Source organism: Vombatus ursinus, unplaced genomic scaffold (genome assembly GCF_900497805.2).
Source record: "Vombatus ursinus unplaced genomic scaffold, bare-nosed wombat genome assembly UNPS02014818.1, whole genome shotgun sequence".
NCBI classification, from domain to species: domain Eukaryota; kingdom Metazoa; phylum Chordata; class Mammalia; order Diprotodontia; family Vombatidae; genus Vombatus; species Vombatus ursinus.
The window spans coordinates 57,660,513-57,683,078 of record NW_020954596.1 but is presented as its reverse complement, the minus strand read 5'-3'; the positions used below and the strand labels follow the sequence as shown (position 1 = coordinate 57,683,078).

The following is a 22,566-nucleotide window of genomic DNA, read 5'->3' as shown; positions in this document are numbered from 1 at the left end:
CTTCCCAGGTTTCTCTGAAACCATCCCCTTTCATAATTTCTTACAGCATAATAGCACTCCCCATACAAATACTAACTTGTTCAGCCATTCCCCAATGATGGGCACCCTCATAGGTTCCCATTCTTTGCCACTTCAAAAAAAGAGTTCTATTTTTCCACATCCTTAGTTAAGTTTATTTTGCAGGACTAATCCCTTGCTAAATCTATCCTTTCTCTAATTCCCCTTTCCTTCCTATTTTCCTGTTGAGTGAAATGTATTTCTGTGACCAATCGTACATTTTCCCCTCCCCTGGCCAGTTCAGATGAGGTTTATGTATCAACCCCTCTCTCCATCTTCTAACTGGTATATATGACTACTTGCATATCCTAATTATGATATATCTCCCTAATCTTCCTTTCCCTTCTCCCCCATTTTATTCCAATTCTCATCTTTCCAGTCTTCCCTTAAGATCTTCAAGACGTAACAAAACCCCTCCCTGGCTTTATCTAATTAGACTCCCTCTATGTTTCCTGATGGTGAGGGTTAGAGGGGAAATGTATTATCTACTCATATTTTAATGTAAATCATTTATCCTTAAGTCTTATATCATTGTTTATTCATGTTTACCTTTTTACATTTCTATTAACTCCTGTGTTTGAACTTCAAAGTTTCTAGGCAACTTTGTCTTAATTTTATCAGGAATGCTTTGGTAGTCCTCTGTTTTATTAAAGATCATCGTTTTTCTTTTTTAAGGCAATTGGGGTTGACTTGCCCACGGTCACACAGCTATTAAGTGTCAAGTGTTTGGTTTGAGGTCACATTTGAACTCAGGTCCTCCTGACTTCAGGGCCGGTGCTCTATCCACCGCGCCACCTAGCTGCTCCAAGATCATCCATTTTTCTCCCTGTAGCATTATACTCAGTTTTGGTGGCTGTCAGTCAATAAACACTTATACATACTATGTACATACTAGGTGACAGGCCTCTGTTCTAAGCACTAGGGATACAAAGACAATCCCTGCTCTCAAGGAGTTTACATTCTAACGGGAGAGACATGTAAACTACAAAGGGTCAGAACAATCTAGTTTATTAATGACAATGGAACCTTTTGATAAATACTTCTTGATACTTACTGATCCTTATTTGTTTGTTTTTTGTTTTTTGCTAGGCAATGGGGTTAAGTGACTTGCCCAGGGTCACATAGCTAGTAAGTGTCAAGTATCTGAGGCCAAATTTGAACTCAGGTCCTCCTAACCCCAAGGCCAGAGCTCTAGCCACTGCACCACCTAGCTGCCCCTGACATTTACTGATTCTTGAGATGGGATGAAACAGCACGAGATTATTTTATTTTAATGGTGATCCACACAAAGCAGATATTCTTCCAAAAGTACAGATCCCAAACCACCCATATTTTCTCATTCTACATGATTCTTGTTCATATCCTCCCATTAATCTTTGATACAAGATCCATCCAAAGCCCTTTACTTCTAGGATTTTTACTATTCCAAGGGTAGCACTCAGGCTTTGTATGTATACCCCCTTCTGCTGCTACAAGCCTGGTCTATGCCCATTTCCTAAATGATAATTTTATACCACTTGCACGAGTCATCATTTGTAATAATAGGAAGCCTATTTTATACACACCATGCATCTTTCCAATGCCCTTTGTGTCCCTCAGATCTTAATTCTACAGAGACTGTGGGGTTGCAACTGTTATAGCTATATAGCACCTATGGCAAAATACTGATGTCAAAAAGATTTGTGCCAAGAAACAGTTTGTGATCACTGAAAGCACTGTTCTTTTCCAAAGAAAGGAACAGATAGATGGTGCAATGGCTAGAATGCTAGGACTGGAATTGGGAAGATTTGAGTTCAAATCCAGCCTTACTGTACTTACTAGCTATCGGTATGATCCTAGGCAAGTTACTTAACACTTGCCAGCCTCTCCTCTACTGTAAAATGGGGATAATAACTGCACATAACTTAAAATGCTGTTGTTAGGATCAAAATGAGATATTTGAACAGCACGTGGCAGAAAACCTGGCACATAGTATACACATAGGAATAAATCCTTATTCCTTTCCTTCCTCAAACATAATTAAGACCACTCCATACTTCTTGTACACTTCTAAGCCCCAATTTGCTGTCTATCTGCAGTGCATATCTAAAATCTAAAATTTTGATGAGACTGCCTGTCCAACTGCATGTCATAGTTTAAACCAGAGGTGTCAAACATGCTACGTGGGCCAAACCAGATTAAAATGTAACAGACAAATATTTAACAAAACAAAACAAAAAAAAAAAGACCTAGATAACGTTAACATGGCAGTCCACAGGAAACCTATTTGAGTTTGACACCACTGGTCTAGACAACAGACATTCCTCATTCACTTGGTTACTCTGGTGTGGACAAGATAATTCAACCAACAAACAATCTGATCTCCAAGCAGTTTATCTCCTTTTAGTGGTCATCTCCTTTAGTGTCCGTCTTACCACTAGTGCCACGGCCAACACAATCACAACTCCAGGTTCCCCCTTCTGCTCCCTTTGAAACAATGTTACTGACCCACTGAGAAGGTTCTGCAGTACTCTGGGACATGATGCAATTAGCACAATTTGTATCTGTGAACAGGAGCACCTGGAGGACACCTCACCATTTATATATAATACTTCTTGCATTGGGACTCAGTGTCCATCATCACTCATGACAGCAGCAAATACTTTGGCAAGCATGTTTCTTCCTGCTTTGTGGACTGCTTGATGATTTTTTAAAATGAATTTTCTTCTTTTATCACCTTAACATCAACACACATGAACATTTCAATATATAAAGAACAAAAAAAGAGGACTATATATGAAACTATAAACTTTTATTTAGCATTTTAAGTATGTTCAATTTAAGACAACAATAAGAAAACTACACTATTTTTGTGTCCCCTTCTGAATGTCTTTCTGCTGTTCTATGTATTTTAAAAAATACTTGATTGACACTTTTTGTTCTTTCCTTTTTTTGGACTATCACCACTTGCCAACTTCACCCTCAATTCACACCCACCTCCACACAGTACCTTGTGAAAAATAAGTATAGGCAATCAAACAAACTCACACATTAGTTGTGTCTCAAAATATATGTATCATTGTGCAGCTCCAGTTTATCCCTTCTCAGCCAAGGCATAGGAAGCATAGTTCATCAGTCTTCTGAAGTCACGATTGATCATTGCAGTATTCACAGTTCTGAAGTCTTCCAAAGTTGTTTTCCTTTATATTACTGCAGTCATTGTATAAATTGGACCCCTGGTCCTGCTCACTTTACTCTGCATCAGTTCATAAAAGCCTTTCCAGCATTCCCTAAGTCCATCCTTTTTATCATTCTTTGTGGCACAGTAATATTCCATTTAGCATAATTTGTTTAATCATTCCCACTGAGCATCCAACTTGTTTTAAATTCTTTCTTATCACAAAAATTATTTTCATAAATATTTTTGTACCTATAGGTCCCTTTCCTCTGTCTTTGACCTCTTTAGGATATACAACTAGAATTAGTATTACAAGGTCAAAGGATACACACAGTTTAGTGACTTTGGGGATATAGTACCAAATTGTTTTGCAGAATTGTTGGATAAAGCCCCATGAACCATGCATTAATGTATTAATGTGTTATGCTTGTCCTCCCATAAGCCCTCCAACAATTCCCATTTTCCTTTACTGTCACCTTTACCAATCTGATGGGTTTGAGGTAAAACTTCAGAGTGCTGTAAAGTGGCTTTTCTATCATTAGTGACTTGAGTTCATATAGTTGTTGCAACAGGACCACTATTTACAAGGATACCCCCTGCCACATGAGTTAGGCTAATTTTTCCCGGAAACGCCAACCTGATTGGCCCACGGGACAAACGCTCCATCAACCCAGCTTCCTCTGGCCATAATGATGTGGCTTCCTGGTTCTCTTAGGTGCATGGGTATAAAAATGCGCACCCATGTGGAAATGCGGCCCTTCAGATTGGGCAGGTATCACTCCACTACCTAATCAGACACGTTTCCATGTGGAGATAAAAGAGGGTGAGTCTAACCAAGCTAAGTGCTGTAGTATCCTTGAACCTCCTTTTGTTAACTACTGAATGACTTATAAGTGTCTCATTTCATTTCAACATCAAATCTAAACTAAGGAATGTTGAAGTCAGGTCTACCTATTATGGCTGTTGATAGCTCACATTTCTTCTGAATACTGACTGAATCTTCTAACCATTTATTTAGTGAACGTTAGTTCTTGTTCTTATGTATTCATCAATTCCCCACATATCATCAATGTCAGATCTTTATCCAACACCAAACCTAAAACCTATCCATTACAGTTGTTGATGGCTTTCACTTCTTCTTTTAAAACTGACCATATGTACCTTTTGATCATTTACTTAAAGGGAGAAAGTGCTTGTTCTTATACGCTTATACCAATCCTTTAGTATCTTAGCTATACAACCTTTATTTGAGAAAATTACTGTAATGATTTTTCCAGTTAACTGTTTCCCTTCTTATTCTAACTGAATTCATTTTTTCTACCAATGAAAAACAATTAGTGGAAAAACTTCTCAATTTAATGTAATCAAAATTATCCCTTTTACCCTTTATGATTATCTCTATCACTTATTTGATCAGAAATTGTTACACATCCACAGCTAAGAAAGATATTTTCCTCCCTTCTCTTCTAACTTGTTTATGATGTGACCTTTTACATTCAGGTCAAGCATGCACTTGGAACTTATTGTGACATGTGAAGTAAGATGTTGATCTAAAGTTAATTTCTACTAGACTGCCTTCTGGTTTTAACAGAAGTTTTTGTAGAAAAGTAAATACTTACCCTATAAGTTGGAGCCCTTGGGCTGATCAAACAGTATACTACTATTCTTTCTTCTGTGGCTTATTTACCTAATCTGTTCCAATGATCTACTTCCCTATTTTTTAAACCAATTTCCAATAGTTTTATGATTACTGTTTTGTAATGTGTGAGATCTAGTACTACCAGGTCTTTTTCCTCACCACTTGTTTTTTTTTATTATTTCCCTAGGAATTCTTGACTTCTTATGCCTTCAAATGAACTATTACTATTTAGCCTAGTTCTATATTTTGACTAATACCACACTATATGTAAATTAATTTAAGTAGCATTGCCATTTTTACACCATCCCTAATCTTTCTAATTATTTGAAATAGAATAAGCATTAAGCACCTACTATATGCCAAGCACTATGTTAGCTAATATTTACAAATATCTCATTTTTTAAAATCTTCCTTTATTTCTGTAAAGACTATTCTGTACTTTTAAAACATATATATATATATATGTATTACCCAAATGTGTCTTGGTAAATGGAGTCCTGGATATTTTATATATTCTATAGTTACTGTCAACAATTTCTTTTTCCATCTCTAAGTTTCATTGTGAATATACAAAAATACTGATGATTTTTGTGGGTATATTTCCATATCCTACTACTTAGCTGAATTTATTTATTAACCATTTCTAATAATTTCAGTTGAATATCTAGGCATCTCTAAATAAGCCATAATGTTAGCATCAAAAAATAGTAATTTTGTTTCTCTTTTGCCTGTACTTATTCCCTTAATTCCTTTATCTCTTATTATTATGATAGCTAGTATTTCAAGAATTATATAAAAAGTGAGATAACATGTGTATACACACACACAATTTTAACCCTTATCTTACTAGAAAAGCCTCTAGTAATTGATTACAGATAATTCTAGCCCATGGTTTGCATACTCTTATTCTGAAGCATCACAATTATGAAAAACATTAAGTTCCTTCCCCCTTATTTCTCATTTCTTTCCAGGTATAGCCTCACTCCCCTTACCTTTCTTTGCCCTCTTAAAACCAACAAAATAGAAGAAAATTACCCATAGGCCCTATATTTGTCTTTCTGTACTCTTTCTGTGAAGTTTGGAGACAATAAGATTCTTGTATGTATTTAATTATCATTTAGGTCCTTTCAATTGCTCCAACATATTTACCTTTTAAGATTTCTCATTTCTTAGGTTTGCATTTCAAAGATTTTACCAAGCTCTAGAAGGAAGGACTGTAAACAAGGCAAATTCTAAGGGGCCCCAGAAATAATGGAACAGCAACAGGAAATTCTGGAATGTTTCAGTAGAAAAATAAGAAGAAAAAAAAAGTAAACAATAAATGACAAATTGGGGCTGAAATTAAGGCAAGTAAGTTCTCAAAGACAAATAAATAAAAAACTAACAAAAGCACAGACAACTCGGAACACATGGTAAAGTAACTGAAAAATAATGGCTGATAGAGTGGAAGAAAATTTAGCAAAGAAGAATCAAAAAACAACAAAAAACAACATTGGAAGAACACATGGGTATTTTACAAGCCAAAGGCAACTGTCACAGAAATATTTTAAGGCTAATTGGTCTCCTAGAAATAGAAGAGTAAAAGCCTGACTACAGCAAAAGGTTGAGGGAAATTCCCTATTATCTCGAAGACAAATTAACATAAGGACATTCAAGAAAACTGTCCAGATGTACAGAAAACAAAGGGCAAAATACTGATTGATAAAGTCCACAGATTGCCATCACAAAGAAACCATAAGCTTCAGTTAAATTTCATCATTTCAATGTCAAACAACAAATGTTACAATAAAGCAAAGAGCCTAGGAAGATCTAAAATCAAGGAAAATCAATGTGAATAGCCCAGGACAAAGAAGTTGGAATATAACATTCTGAAAAGCAAAAGAAATTGAGATGAAGTCAAGAATAGCATTATCTGACACAAGTGATCAAAATCATCAAAGCAAAAAGATGGATTTTCAATAAAAAGTATGTGAGCTATTACCGCCCCCCCATACATGCACCAGCTATTGTTATGAAAACACTTCAAATAACCTTAATATTAAAGATCATATCATTAAAATTTTAGAAAAGAAAAAGATCATATACTTTCCACAGCTATGGGTAGGCTGTTGTTCATTCATTCAGTCCGGACTGTATGTGACTCCATGGATGGGTAGGAGAAGTGTTCTTAACCAAACAAGGGATACAGGCAATTACAAAAGATAAAATAGATAACTTTGATCATATGAAACTGAAAAGCTACAGGACAACAAAATTAACATCTAATATAGGAAGGGAAATTTCTCTGATAAGGAGCTGGTATCCAAAATACATGAACAATTTACAGGTATATGTAACCAAAAATTATTCCCCAATAGGTAAGTGGTCAAAGAAGATGAACAAAGTATTAACAACAGAATGCTCCAAATCAAGAATACTAAGAAAAATATGTCAGAGCAATCCTGAGATTTACCTCACACCCTGAAAATTGGCAAAGATGACAAAAGATGAGAATAGTCAATGTTGGAGAGGTTCTAGGAAGATAGGTACACTAGTGAATTGTTGGTGTTGTATACTAAGTATTATAATTATGAACAGTATAACCATTTTGTAAAGCAATTTTGAATTATGCAAATAAGTAACTAAAATGTCAATACCTTTTAACTTGAGATTTCACTACTAGGCTTATATCCTAAAGAGGATATCGATAAGAATAAAGTCCTCAATACATATCAAAATATTTAAATTACTTTTTGTGATAGCAAAGAATTGGAAACAAAGTAGATGTCCATCAATTGGGAAATAGCTAAACAAAATTATGGCACGTGAATGAAATAGAATATGACTGTGCCCTAAGAAATGATGAATATGAAGAATACAGACAAGCAAAGAAAGATCTACCTGAACTGATGCAGCATGAAGCCATACCTGACAATAACAATGTAAACAGAAAGAAGCACAAAAAAAATCAAAGTGAAAGTTACAAAATCACAAAGAATAAGCATGGTTCCAAAGAAGAGATTGAGAAGTCATCAATACCCCATCCATTTGCAAAGGTGAAAAGTATACTGTCTATATTTTCAAACTTCTTTAATGTATTGATTAGTTTTGCTAATTAATTATTTTTCTCTTTTTCTTTGAAGAATATTATTTCTTATATGGAATGGCTGCCTGAGAAGAGAAATTTTATAAAGGGAAGTCTTGGAGACTTAAAAAAAAAGACATCAATAAAAATGCACTTAAAAACCAAAAAAAAAGAGAAAAAGAAAACACTTCAAGGCGAGAAAAATAGAAAAATTAATAAGTGGCACTAACAAGAAAAGACTAAGCAGTAGAATCAATACCCTTATGTTTTAGAGCATGGTAAGTCATAGTTGAGCCTCAAAGAGAACAAAGAAGTTATTTACATCCCCAGCATAGCATCTGACACATAGTTAAGTTGAAGTTGCTCTCAGGTAGCAAAAGGGGAGGAGGCGTGAAGGGGTGTAGTGTATTTGATGCACTCCTGCCTATCTCTGATTCAAAGGAGAGCAGAAACCATTTTAACTTGTCAGAAACATTATAGGAGTAAAAGTCCAAAGCAGCAGTGGTCAGAAAAGGATGGGACAAGAATCTCTTCTAGGAAAAAGAATGATTAAAGACTGCTAAAGAGTATGATAAAGGAGGGGATTTGAGTGGATTTCCCCCTAGGAGACACCCTTCTCCAAGTGTCTCTAAGCATCCCACTACTCTACTATAGTAAGTGTATGGTCACCCAAGGTTGTCTTATATCCAGGATGGACTGAGGACACAGACCAAAAGGTAAGATGCTCCGGGCTCAGGAAAGGCAATTAGAGAACAGACAGTCACAGAATAGAACAGAGTCCTGTGACACAGAAAATAGTAGCATCTACCATATCAGACTGCCTCCTTTCCGAATTAATATTTCTGGAAGAGAGGTTCATCACAAGGTTCCTCAAAAACAACAAAACTTAAGGAGACAAAAAAAAAGATGAATCTCACTAATAAATGAATTAGACCAAGAAAGTAATCTCTAACAGATCCCCACTAATCATGGATCACCTCTGGGGGTCACAGAAGTCAGATATTCAATGATGCAGTTGGTGATGCAGCTATACTAACAGGATAGGCCAGAATGCTCTAGTGATGGCAAAGCAATAGCAGAAAAGACAGGAGATACATCCAGAGTCTAATCACCAAGTCATAGTCCTGACTATTGTGGAAGAAAGGAGGAAGAACTTAGATGGAGGCTACTTAGATCCAAAACTCCAGGGAGCCTTTTAAAAACCAAATATAGCTACACTGGTTTTCCCTGAAGCCTGAATCTCCTGCTTTCTTTACCTCTTATTTGAATTCTCATTGTTTTCCCATTGTTTTTTGCCAAGGGTCAACTAGATTATCTTCCTAAACCATAGGTATGTCTCTTTTTCAACCAAATGGTTCCCTTAGTACTATTGCCACTGCTAACACCATCAAAATCAAATCCAGTGTAATCCTGGCTCCCCAACCCACCCTTTTGAAGCAATAGGTTTCTGTCCATGTCACAACTGGCTTCTGTGACCTCAGAGATATGGAACAAGTGACCAATGGTGATGTTTTTCAGATAACCTTAAAATGAACACCCATTTGACCCCTTCATCTCTTTGCTCCCAAATGGGGTCACCCCTAAAATAAAGTGCTCTATGTGTACCCAATGGCTCCGGACCTGAACCTTTGTCACATAGCTGGTATAGAATTTAAAAAAAAACACTTTGTAAACAATAAATCACCATAAATGTGAGCTATTATTACCATCATCTGGAAGAGAAAGGAAGAAAGCAAACATCAGAATGTTGTTTTAAGACTGAAACTGCCACCCTTCAATTAGAATACTCAATACAAAATTGAATACAACCCAATACAACCCAAAAAGTTATACTGATACTCTAATTATAAAACTGGCATCTAAAAATGGATTAATGAATGTCCTCTGGCCAGATAAAACAGAAGAAAAGAACCAAGCTAAATATATCTGGTCAATAACTGGAATATGCCTAGATGTTTATATATGTTTCTCTTCAGATTAAAAAAATCTTGACTGATTTACTTTCACCACATAATTGGCAGTAAATTGTTAGTCTTGTTAAAAATCCTAACTGCAAAACTTAACAATGACCTTGGTGCAGTAGTGTTTTTACTATGTTTAAACTAAATTTTTCTTTTTAAAATTTTACCCAGTATTTCAGAGTTAACACACTGAAAAAGAGATTCTCTAGTTATACTTTTTATAGCTAAGAACTTTCAAAAAGTCAGATCACCTCTACCTACAGACTTTTTTATGATCTACTGGTGAAATCTCAATGGTTCTATAATCTTAACCAAAAAACAGTACCAACTCAAAATAATTTTAAAAAGATACTGAAAAATGCAGGACTAAGATGAAAAATTTTAATGTTTTTATGGCTAATCACTTGCCTTGTAAAACATCAAAGGAAGGAGCCATAAAACTATGGGTTTTAGTCACTAAATGCAATATTCCAACATTAGCTGCTATTGCCTCTAGTCCCCACATCGTCTTTTTCGCATTCTTCTGCAAAAAGTATGAGTGAATATTACGTTTTTACTACTAAGAAATTCAGAGAAAATTACTTTTATTTGACTACCTCAGGAACAAATTCATAGCTGAAAAGTGATCAGCAAATTCCAAACATGGTACAGAATTATTCACTGAAAATCTTCAAAGAAAACTAGCATTTGGGGAATATTATGATCAGTTTTATTTTTTTAATGGAGGATTCTACACATTTTGAAATTAATATTATGCATAAAGAATCAAGAATCCTTTATCTTGCCTATTCCAACTCACAGCAAAATGGAAGTATTTTAATACATGGAAAACAATCATTTCAATCATCATTATTTAAATTCAATCTTCAATAAATAAACTTTTTACTTTAAAATTAGTTTTATGTAAATAGAATGTTCATAAAATATTTCAATAAAGGAAATTTACCTTTAAACCACCATGAAAACATCCAGTCCTATTAATACATTAATACTGCTGAGTTGCACTTCCTTAGTCATGAACTAGGGCACCAGAATAGACTTCCTGTTGGGAAGCAGCAGTGACACACTAAAAATTCTCTTCAGTTACTGAGACATGAAAATATTAATAGATTGAAAACAGTGTTTACCACTACACATAATATAAAACATGTATGCTTTTTCTCACATCTTTATTATAATTTTCCAGAAGGAAGCTTAAATATTAAAAAGTATGATTATACACAGCATGGTGCAGCGGATAAGTGAATAAAGAAGCCAGTCTCAAAGTCAGGAAGACCTGGGTTCAAGTCCTTCCTCTGATACATCCAGGCCATGTGACCTTGGGCAAGTCATGGAACTTCTTGGGGGGGGCCCAGACAATTCTCAGAGTTATTATCTGCAGAAGGTTCTGATCTGCATTGGCAGAGGAAGTTCCTCTCCCGGAGCTCCCTACACCAATGAAATCACAAGTCTCGACCCCAAAATTTAGTTTTTATATATACCTGTCTGGTGATCGTCTTGTCCAACGTCTTCTGTTAAATTCTGCAAGAAATAGTTTTGCTATTATCAATAAGTCACATATCAAGTTTTATAATTCAATATTTTCATGAACACCTAAAAATATACTTTCATAATCCCCCCAAAAATTTCTTGTAGTTATTTTTGTTTTTATTATATTTACTTACCAGCTTATTAAGGGTGTGATAAATCTTGTGAATATTTGCCAGTGTTGAAAGATGAGAATTCAACTGAAAGTCTTTAAAAGAAACAAAAATCAGTTTCATTTATTTCCCATGCCCCAAAGTAAGGTTGTATAACTTCAGATGTCAAGCTAAATAAAAATTCTGATACTAGCTAAATACTAACTTATGAAACTCAATATACAGCCACCCTACTTCCTAGAAATCAAATAATTCTCAACTTAATGTTAATACCTAAATTCTAAGACCTTATATTAAAGCCAATGTAGTTTCTATATGAATCCCTATCAAGTTTAAGATAAAAATATATCTGAGTGGCAAAATCATACCAGTCATGCAACTAAAATTAAAGAAAAGTACCATTAAGCTTAGGAAAAACAAGCCCCATAAAATGGAAACATAGGTCCCAGACAGCAAAGTACACACTTTCTTTTTTCCCTCCCCAGAAACCATCAGCATATTAGGTACTCACTCACCAAACAGGAAGACAGTTGAAAATGTAATAATTATGGTTTTCGTAAGTGTATTAACTTGTGGGAACAGTGATTGTTTTTTAAAGCACCACACACAAGTCATTCCTATGCACCCAGAATGTATTTCTAACCAAAAAATTCATAAAGCCTTACTACGCCAGCACCTTAATAATTTGTAGTCTGGAGAGTTTATATCTAAAAATATCACTCAAAACCACAGTGCTTAAGATGGCATATCAGAAATGAAAAGGACAACTAAAATTCTAACATTCACAAAGAACTATGCTAGATCTATGTTTAAATTCTGGATGTGCAACTTACTACCTATGTAACTTCAGACAAGTGATTTAACTTCTTTAGGCCTCAGCTCCTCATCTATAAAAATGAGGGAGAAGAAGGGGGAATAATCTCTAAAGTCCTTCCTAGAATGTTTTGAGCCTATGTATAAATATCGACTACACAAATCCTCCTCAATAATAAAACCTCTGTCCTTCTCTCTAAGAAAAATCCTTGAAAATGCACACCCTTATTACAATACTCTAAATCAGATGTTCTTCACCTTTTTATGTGTGGCATGGACCCTTCTGGCAGTTTAGCCTACAGACCCCTACTAAGAATACTGTTTATACATAAAAATATAAAGGAAACCAATTATACAATGAAATAATTTTCCAGAGTTATTTTTTTAATCCCAGGTGAAGAACTCCTGCTCCCAAGGATACCAATTTATCCAAAACATGCTAAAAAAGCAGAAACTCCCTACCACACTGGAGAATTTTATTCGGTGCACAAGTCCAATTCAAATGAGTTTCAATTACAGCAGACATACTTTCAATCAATCAAAAAATAAGCATTTATTAAGTACCTACTATATGGCAGGCACTGTGTTAGGCTGTATATATACAAATACAATAATTCAGAGATATTTGTATAGGATTAGATCCTTCTGTAGTTCTGGCTACAACTATTAACCTACAAACTAGGCTGAATGGGGAAAACATTTTTAAAAACTTTTTTTTTCCTCCCTCTGTGGAGAGCTTAAACTAGTCACAAAAACCATGAGAAATCTTAGTTTAGAGCATGCATGGACAATAAAGTCAATCATTCAGTTGTGTCTGATTCTCCAGCTCATTTTACAGATGATGTAACTGAGGCAAACAGCAGTGACTTGCCCAGGATTACAGAGCTAATGTATATCTGAGGCCACATTTGAACTCAGGTCTTCCTGCCTCTAGTCCTGGCACTCTATCTATTGCGCCATCTAGCTGCCCAACAGAATTAGATAGGCTGGTGATATAACCAATCAACCTGCATTTATTAAGCTCCTAAGCAAGAAGCTTTTATTTGGCAAGTTTAACTCACATGGCAAGGTTATGTGGCATAGTTGGAAGTAGCCAGGAACATAAGAAAAGGAGCTAGAATCCATAGGGGGACCTTGGGTGTCAAGTTTGAAAGTGAGAATACATAACGACCCTGAAAAAGACTGCCCCCAGATCTTGGGGATGTTGTTACACTATACTCTCACCATTCTTCCCATCACCCCACCATGCATTATGGCAACTCAGGGATGATGAAGGAAGAGTAGGTGCTTTATAGGGAGGGATAGGGTCTCAGCCCAATGTGTCTGATTTGCTTCCCACCTTTAATGTCACAAGCAGAGAGGCTTAAGCAGCAATGTTGCATAGAAGATGTAAATTTTGGAGACTTTTTTGGAAGAATTTCAGAAAAGGGAAAGGGTCCCAGGCAGAAGACAGTGAGCCCCAAAAAGAGAGAACCTGTCCCAAGGAAGACTAGATCCCAAGACTACAATATCAGCTCTCCTGACACCTACAAAACCATCCCAAGCTGAGAATCCAAAAGAAAAACAAAATTCAAAAAATCCTTCTCGGGGGCGGCTAGGTGGCGCAGTGGATAGAGCACTGGCCCTGAAGTCAGGAGGACCTGAGTTCAAATTTGGCCTCAGACCAAACACTTGACACTTACTAGCTGTGCGACCCTGGGCAGGTTACTTAACGCCAATTGCCTAAAAAAAAAAATCCTTCTCTATATTCAAAAAAATGAACATTTAGAATAACTTATTATGTCAGTGGATTAAACTAAAATAGAAAGGTCTAAACATACCTGGGTATCTGAAAAGGTCTGATTTGCCCACAGCACCTTTCATGACAACAGTCTAGATTTGGGAAGGTAAGGCACCAAGGAATCCTAACACCCTGCCAGATTTTTAAATGGGGACCCACAGGAAGATTAGGTACAATATACAGAATTCAATTTTACAGACTCCTAGGCTAGAAAATCCATGCTCTACTATAGTAATTCTTTCATTTCTTTTCCTATCCAACCTGAACCACCATCTCAGCCCAAGTTCGAGTGGGAAAGGGGGAAGGGATCAGATTGTGGCAGGGTTGAAAAATTAACTTCTCCAGTGTTTCCCACGATAAAGACTTTTCATAAGATAGACTACACCGTTTCTCATTTTTGAATAAGGACATCACTTTGCTTCACAGAAATTTGCAACTTCAAGTGGTATCCTTCCTAAGTTTGAGAAATGTAAATGAATTAAGAATGCCTGGGATAGTGTGTGTGTATATATATATATATATATATATATATATATATATGTGTGTGTGTGTGTGTGTGTGTGTATATGTGTGTGTATGTATGCATATATGTATACATACACATACATACATACAAACATCTGTACAGAGATATACAGGGCTGTCCAAAAGTCTAACAATACAGGGTGACTTTTGGACCACTCTGTATTAATAAGTAAAGCTTTTATCCCCTCACTATGACCCTGGTGTATGGGAACTTTATTCCATCTCCCCTATTCTGAGTTAATGTTGAATCCCAAAGGAAAAAACAGTAGTCTTGTGAGGTCACAGACTCCTCGATCTAAAGAATAATCCAAGGCTATATTCCTGGCACTTGCCAGATAATTGGCATGTATCTTGTTAAGTGTTAACTGTCCATTACTTTTTGCATTTGTCCCCTAAGACCAGCCAGAGAGGTAAGGTCTCTCCCTCTTTGCCCAACAATAACTGCATAAATAAGTGTACATCTGGACCCTATCAGCTCCATAGCACCTAGCATCATAGGTTAAGATTTTCCATGATCCCCTTTTTCACCTAGCCTTTAGTACATCAGGGAATATTTCACTCAAATACTTCCAAAGCACAGCTCTGGAAGCAAACTTAGTAGATTAACACCTTGTTCCACTGATCACCATCCTGGGACACCCCCAAAGAGAGGGAACCTCTCTAACACTCCAGAGGTAGGCTTTTTGTCACACACAGAAGGAAAGAGTAAAACCCATCTGGGAAACTGCTATACCTGGAATTTGGAAACAGATCTGGAAGCCAGTAGTACCCAAAACTATCATCTCTAGCCAGCTCTAAAGAGTATCTTTAATAAACTTCCTTTGGACACAGAAATCTCACACATGGGTTTGTTCTTCCCTTCCCTCATGTGGACACAGGGTACCACATAATCACTTTTTTGAAGAGGTTATTTTCTGACAAATGCAGGAATAAATGAGGAGGACAAACTGATAGAAGGTCCTTCTCGCTTTCAAATTCTTCAAACTCAGAGTACCCTCAGTCTGACGGCTGTAGTAAGTGGCTCTAATTTAGAGAGGGAGCGTATGCCTAAGAAAAGGTACTCCATCCTGAAAGAGGAAAATAATGGATTAAAGCAAAGATTTTAGTATGTACTACACAATTTCAAGAGTAACCAAATAGCCTATCAATTTCTGACAAGACAGCAAACAGAAAAGAAATTAAAAATAAATTCAGAGTGATGCCATTGAAATCTTGTTCACTACTCATGGCAAATAGGACTTGAAATCTGAGAGCGATTTTGTGAAAGATGTTGAAGTAAAGAGCAAATAAAAGTAATGCCTATGATAGCAGGAAAAATCAAATTCATAAATTCTGTTTATATTTCAAATCTAAATGTTAATTTGAATAATTGATATGCTCTAATTAGATATTTCCATAAGCATAAGCTTGGCTTCTTGATTCAAAATGAGGATTTCTGAAATGCAAATTCTATTTCACTCATAAATAGTTATAAATGGCTAGTAAGAAAGGAAAAACCTTTGATTACCAAATAAATTGTTTGTGTAAAGGGTAAACAAAAGATAATTCAATAAATAAGCAAATATTTTACTGAGCTCCCACTAATTTCCTAATTGTTCATCCCTGCTCACCTTACGACCCCCTTTGCTATGAGGAAAACTGTAACCATTTGTATTTTAAAAGTTACACATATATGTAGATATGTATGTATGTATGTACATATGATAGGAAGAAAAGGAAAGGAAAGAAATAAGCATTTCTTCAATGCCTACCATGAGCCAGGCACTGTGCTAAGCACTTTACAAATACTATCTTATAACAATAGCCCTAAGAGGTAGGTACTATGATTATCCCCATTTTACAGTTGAGGAAACTGAGGTGGACAGAGGTTAAGTGACTTGCCAAGGGATCACACATCTAGGTTGTAAGGCATACTAAAACTCTGGTTTTCCTTACTCCAGGCCCAGCACTTTTTCTGTTGTGGCAGCACCAGCTCTAGAATGCAAGCCCCTTGGGGCAGAAACTGTTGGGTTTTTGCCTTTTTATTCCCAAGCCTTAAACATTTGTTGTCCAGTCATTTCTGACTGACTCATTTCTGACTCTTCATGACCCCACTTGGGGTTTTCTTGGCCAAGATACTGGAGTGGTTTGTCATTTCCTTCTCCAGCTCATTTTACAGATGAGAACACCGAGGCAAACAGGGTGAAGTGACTTGCCCAGGGTCACATAGCTAATAAATGTGAGGCCAGATTTGAACTCATGAAGATGAGTCTTCCCGATTCCAAGACCAGAGCTCTTATCCACTGAGCCACCTAGCTACATGCCTTAAATATAGTAGATGCTTAATAAATGTTGACTGAATTAAAAATAAGTGACATTAATGTAGCATTTTCAGGTTTTCAAAGAGGTCCTCTTATTCAATTCTCCCAGTATGGCATAATATATGCATTATTACTCATTTCACAGGTAAGGAAACACAAACTGAGAAGTGATGAGACTTTCCTGGGATCACACAACTGATATTTAAGGTGTCACCAAACCCAGGTACTTTTGATTATAGAGTCTAGAAGAGGGTACAAATCTAACTTGTTTAGGGAAAAGACTCTGTTATCTATGTAACACAGAAAACCCTCAGAAGTGTTAAGGATTTAGATGGACACATTAAATTCACTAGGGGCTTATTTTTAAAGTTTAATGAAAAATCAACATAGCAAATATCTTAAACAAGAAAAAAAACTCAGTTCTGAAATTTTTATATAAAGAAAACTTTCACTCATTATATGAAAATTAAAACCTGCATTTTCTCTTCCTGTGGTCACTGAACTCTGTTGCTTTACAAAATGACACCAACCCTTGAGAATTAACACCTTGTTTGCATTCAACTTCTACAATGGCTACATAAACAAGAGAACAATTTTGTAAATTTGATTATTACAGAATTTTAGTGCCGGAAGGGACCACAGCCAGCTAAAGTTCAACACTTAAGTCTCTTGAGAACCAGAAAGATGACCTGTCTAAGCTTTTCACCCACAAAGCTAATCTGCACCAGAGTTTAGGATAAGAATCTAGAATTCATTCCTGTCAAGTGCTATTTTTATTAAACCATCCTAAATCTAATTGGAGCAAAACTTTTGATAGCAATTATGGACATTATTACTAGAGGGGAAAAAGAGACCATACAGCAGAACCTGATCTCAAACTATACTACAAATCAGTAATCATTAAAACTATTTGGTATTTGTTTAAAAAAAAAAAAAGAAGTAACCAGTGGAAAAGTTTAGGTACACAAGACCCAGAAGCAAAAGAACACTGATAAACTGAGGGATTCCAACGACTGTGGCTTAGGTTGGATTTATTTTCAACAAAAACTGCTAAAAAAACTGGAAAGCAATTCAGCAGAAGTTGGGTTTAGCTCAAAATCTCACATATACTACAATAAGCTCCAAATGGATACATGATTTAAAGGTAATATAATAAACAAATATAGGAACAGGAAAGGAGAATACCTTTTACAACTATGGTAACAGTTTTTGACAAAGCAAGGAACAGAAGGGCTCATAAAAGGTAAAGTGGACTATTTTGATTACATAAAATTGAAAATTTTTTGCATAAACAAAACCAATGCATTTAGGATTAGAAGAGAATCAAGTAACTGAGAGAAAATTTGTGTTAAATCTTTTTAATAAAAGTATATCTAAGCTATATAGGGAATTGATGCAAATATATAAGAACACGGATTAATCACCTAAAGGGTCCAAATAGTTCTCAAAAGAAGAAAACAAAGCTATGATCAAATATGTAAACATTCTCTAAATCACTAATTATAAGGAACGTAAATTAAAATACGTTCCATCTCATACTCATCAAATTGGCAAAAGCAAAAAAAAAAAAAAAAAGGAAAATGACAATTGTTGAAAAGGCTTTGAAGGACAGGCACATTGATGCATTGTTGCTGGGAGCTGTGAAATAGTCCAACAATTCTGGAAAACAATTTGGAACTATATCCACAGAGTCATTAAACTGTGAGTATTCCATAACCCAGTGATACCCCAAAGAGGGAAAAGACCCACATGTTCAAAAATATTTATGGCAGTACTTTAGTGGTAGCAAAGAGTTATAAACAGAATAGGAAACCATCAACTGGAAAACAGCTAAACAAATCACGGTATATGAATACATAATTATTACTGCACTACACAGAATAACAATTGAGACAGATTTAGAAAATGCTAGGAGGACTTGCACAACAAAATATAGAATGAAGTAAGCAGAACCGAAACAATTTATACAATGACTATTAAAAAAACTATAAATGAACCTTCCCCCTAAAAAACTCCCAAATAAATGAATTCTATCAAATGTTCAAAGAACAATTCCAATATTACATAAACTGTTACAAAAGGAGCAAAAAAGGGACCTTATCACATGCTTTCACGACAAATATGATTGATACCTAAAAAGTCAAAATTGAAAAAAAATTATAAACCAATATCCCTAATGAAACTGATGCAAATATTTTAAATAAAACATTAGCGAAGAGAAAGTAAAACAACACATCAAAAAGATTATACACTACAATCAGATATGGTTTATACCATGAAAGCAGGGTTGGTTTAACATTAGGAAAACCAAAAAGATAATTAAGCTAGTTAATAACAAAAACTAAAATCCTCTAACAATGGAGTAAGAAAAAGCTTTTGACAAAACACAAAACCCATTTCTGTCAAAGACACTAGAAAATAGAGGAGTTAGTGGACATTTTCTTAAAAGGATAAGTAGTATACATTTAAAACCAAGAGCTAGCATTAAATGTAATAAGGATAATTTTAAAGCCTTTCAGATAAAATCAGGCTTGAAACAAGGATATCCACTGTCATTACTATTTGGCATAGTACTGCACTGGAAATGCTGACTAAAGCAATTGGGACAAGAAAAAGAAATTGGAGGAATAACCATAATTAAAGAAGTAAAATTAGCATTTTACAAATGACATGATGGCATACTTAAAGAACTCAAAAGAATCACCTAAAAGTTAAACGATAACTTCAGCAAATTTGCAGGAAATAAATTCATAAAAATCATAATATTTCCATGTAATACCAATAATACCCAGCAGGAGGAGAAAGATAAATTCACTTAAATGCTCATGGGTAGGATGAAATCAACATAATAAAAATGACGGCATTACATAAATTAATGTATTTATTCAATGCCATTCCAATCAAACTACCAAAGGATTACTTTACAGAACTAGAAAAATAATAAATTCATATGGAAGAAAAAAAGGTCAAGAATCTCAAAATAAAGAAAAAAATAAGAATGAAGGGACCCTAGCAATTCTACATCTCAAACTATACTAGAAAACAGAGTAGTTTTCAAAATAAGTTGGTTAAAATATAAAGAGGCTGACCAGTGGAAAAGATTAGGTATACAACAAAAAAAAGTGAAGGAACATAGTAGCCTAATGTTCAATAAACACTAAGATCACAGCTACTGGAACTTACTGTTTGATAACTACACAGAAAATTGGACAACAGTGTGGAAGACATTAGATTTAGACCAACACTTCAGATCTTATGACAACATAAACTTAAAATGGATACATGAACTAAATGTAATAGGTAATATAATAAACAAATTAGAGAAATATGGAAAAAATTATCTAACAAATCTATAGATAAAAAACCATCCATGACCAAACAAGGGATCAAGATGATAACACAAGATAAAATGTATAATTTTGGTTACACAAAATTTAAAAAGTTTTGCAAAACAAATCCAACAAAGCTAAAATTAAAAGGGTAACAATTCAACTGGGGAAAAATATTTACACCATGTTTATCTGATTAAGGTCACATTTCTTTTTCTTTTCTTTTCTTTTTTTTTTTTTTTTGGCAAGGCAATCAGGGTTAAATGACTTCCCCAGGGTCACACAACTAGTGTCAAGTATCTAAGGCCACATTTGACTCAAGTCCTCCTGACTCCAGAACCAGTGCTCTATCCACTGCGCCACCTAGCTGCCCCAGGTCTCATTTCTAAGCTATGTAACTGATTCAAATTTATAAGAATAAGAGCCATTCCCCTATCGATAAATGGTCTAAGAATATGAACAGATAATTCTCAAGGGAAGAAACTCAGGCTATCAATAGCCATATTTTTTTAAATGCTCCAAATCACTAATAATTAGAGAAATGCAAATTAAAGCAATTCTAAGGCACCACCTCACCTCCAGCATAGGGGGAAAAATGACCAAAGAAAGATAATGACAAATGCTGAAGGAGCTGTGGAAAAACAGGAACATTTGCTTAACATGTTGGTGGACTTGTGAATAAGTACAATCATTTAGAAAGCAATTTGGAACTATACACAAAAATTACTGAACACTGTGTATACCCTTTGATCAAGCTATACTACTGCCAGATCTATACCCAAAGGGGGAAAGAGGAAAGAGTCCTATACGTACAAAATTATTTACAGCAGCTCTTTTTTGTAGTGGGGAAAAAACTGCAACCTAAGGGGAGGCCCATCAACTGGGGAATGAATGAATGGCTGAACAAATTGTGGTATATGAATATAATAGAATACTGTAGTGCTGTTAGAAATAAGGATATAGACCATTTCAAAGAAACATGGAAAAAGACTTGTATGAACTGATGCAAAGTGAGCAAAACCAGAAAACAATTTATACTATAACATCAATATTATTAAAATAAAAATCGAGGTCTTGTAGAAACTGATGGGTGAAATGAGCAGAACCAAGTGAACAATTTATACAATAACATTACAAAATCAGACAACTTTGAAAGCTTCGTAAGAACTCATATCATGCAATTCTGATCAACTGAAGACCACAGCAATGACCATACATAACTCCAGGGAAATAACTCATGATATTCACTTCCTGACAGAGAGCTGACAGATTAATATGAGTCCATATTATTTTGGAGAATTTTTTTTGCTTGACTGCATATGTGTTCAAAAGAATTTGTTTTTTTTTTCCCTCAATGGGATGGGGAGAAGGAAGTAAACAAGTATATATTAACTGCCTACCACGTGCCAGGCACTGTCACTTTACAAACATTATCTTATTTGATCCTCACAACCACCCTGGGGGGGTTGATGCAATCACTAATTCCCATTTTAACAGCTGAGGAAGCTGAGACTGAGGTTAAGTTACTTGTCCAGGGTCACACAACTAGTAAGTTCTGAGACTACTTAGACAAACCCTCAGGTCTTCCTGGCTCCACACCCAGTACACCATCCACTAAGCCACCTAGCTGAGAAAGAATAAGTTTGATAATTTTTTAAATTAATCTTTTGTAAAACAAGAATTAAAATGTAAAGAAAAACAGCGCCTTAAGATCAATGATCAACAAGATGATCACAACTCAAAAATGACGAAGAATTGCCTCTTGGAAGACAGGGGAGAAGCAAGAGATACAGAATGAGACAGCCAATATAGAGTTGGCTTTCAGGACTAGGGAGAGCTGGAAGAGCCAGGAGAGGCAGCAAGGGTAATTATACTTTTTAAAAAAGATGAAGAAAAAAGGGAAAGTAACATCATTTAAAATAAACAAGAGAGCAGAAGAAGCTCCAGAAGGGGACAGACAAGTCAAGTAGTGTCGGACTACTATGTTAAATTTGAAAAAAAAAATTTAAAGCTGCATGTAGTAGAAATTCATGGTTCCGTATGTAGTAGTTCTCTCTATTCTTCATATATGGAAATATTCATCTTTCTTAATGTCCAAAAGTTCTTTTGGCATCCACCCCAAAAGTTTCAGTTAGACCTCTGAACACTGAAAGAAAGTTCCTTATTAAAAAGAACAAAAATATTTTAAAAACTGGACAAAATATAAAATATGCCTAATTTAAATATAGGAAATATTAATAAATAGGGCTCAGTTTGATTTCTGTAAGTACACTTTATTCTCTTGGCAAGTAAAAACTGAAG

At 35.3% G+C, this 22,566-nt stretch overlaps 1 protein-coding gene across 5 annotated transcripts in view; it reads right to left on the bottom strand.

Moving 5' to 3' along the window:
• Positions 1-22,566, bottom strand: part of DCUN1D4 (defective in cullin neddylation 1 domain containing 4) — an 88,988-nt gene that overhangs the window by 56,902 nt on the left and 9,520 nt on the right. For 2 of the 5 annotated variants that reach the window (XM_027836535.1, XM_027836533.1), the window contains exons 1-3: positions 11,543-11,586; positions 11,360-11,399; positions 10,825-10,920 (exon numbers count right to left, since the gene is read on the bottom strand). The exons of 1 other annotated variant lie outside the window; for it this stretch is intronic. Coding sequence is in view for 2 of the 4 variants with exons in the window: in XM_027836533.1 (XP_027692334.1) it covers positions 10,825-10,846 (22 nt within the window). In the remaining 2 variants the exon portion in view is untranslated. Of the gene's footprint in view, positions 1-10,824; positions 10,921-11,359; positions 11,400-11,542; positions 11,614-22,566 lie in introns of those variants that run through there. 2 more of the 5 variants (XM_027836531.1, XM_027836536.1) reach the window with 2 other exon arrangements.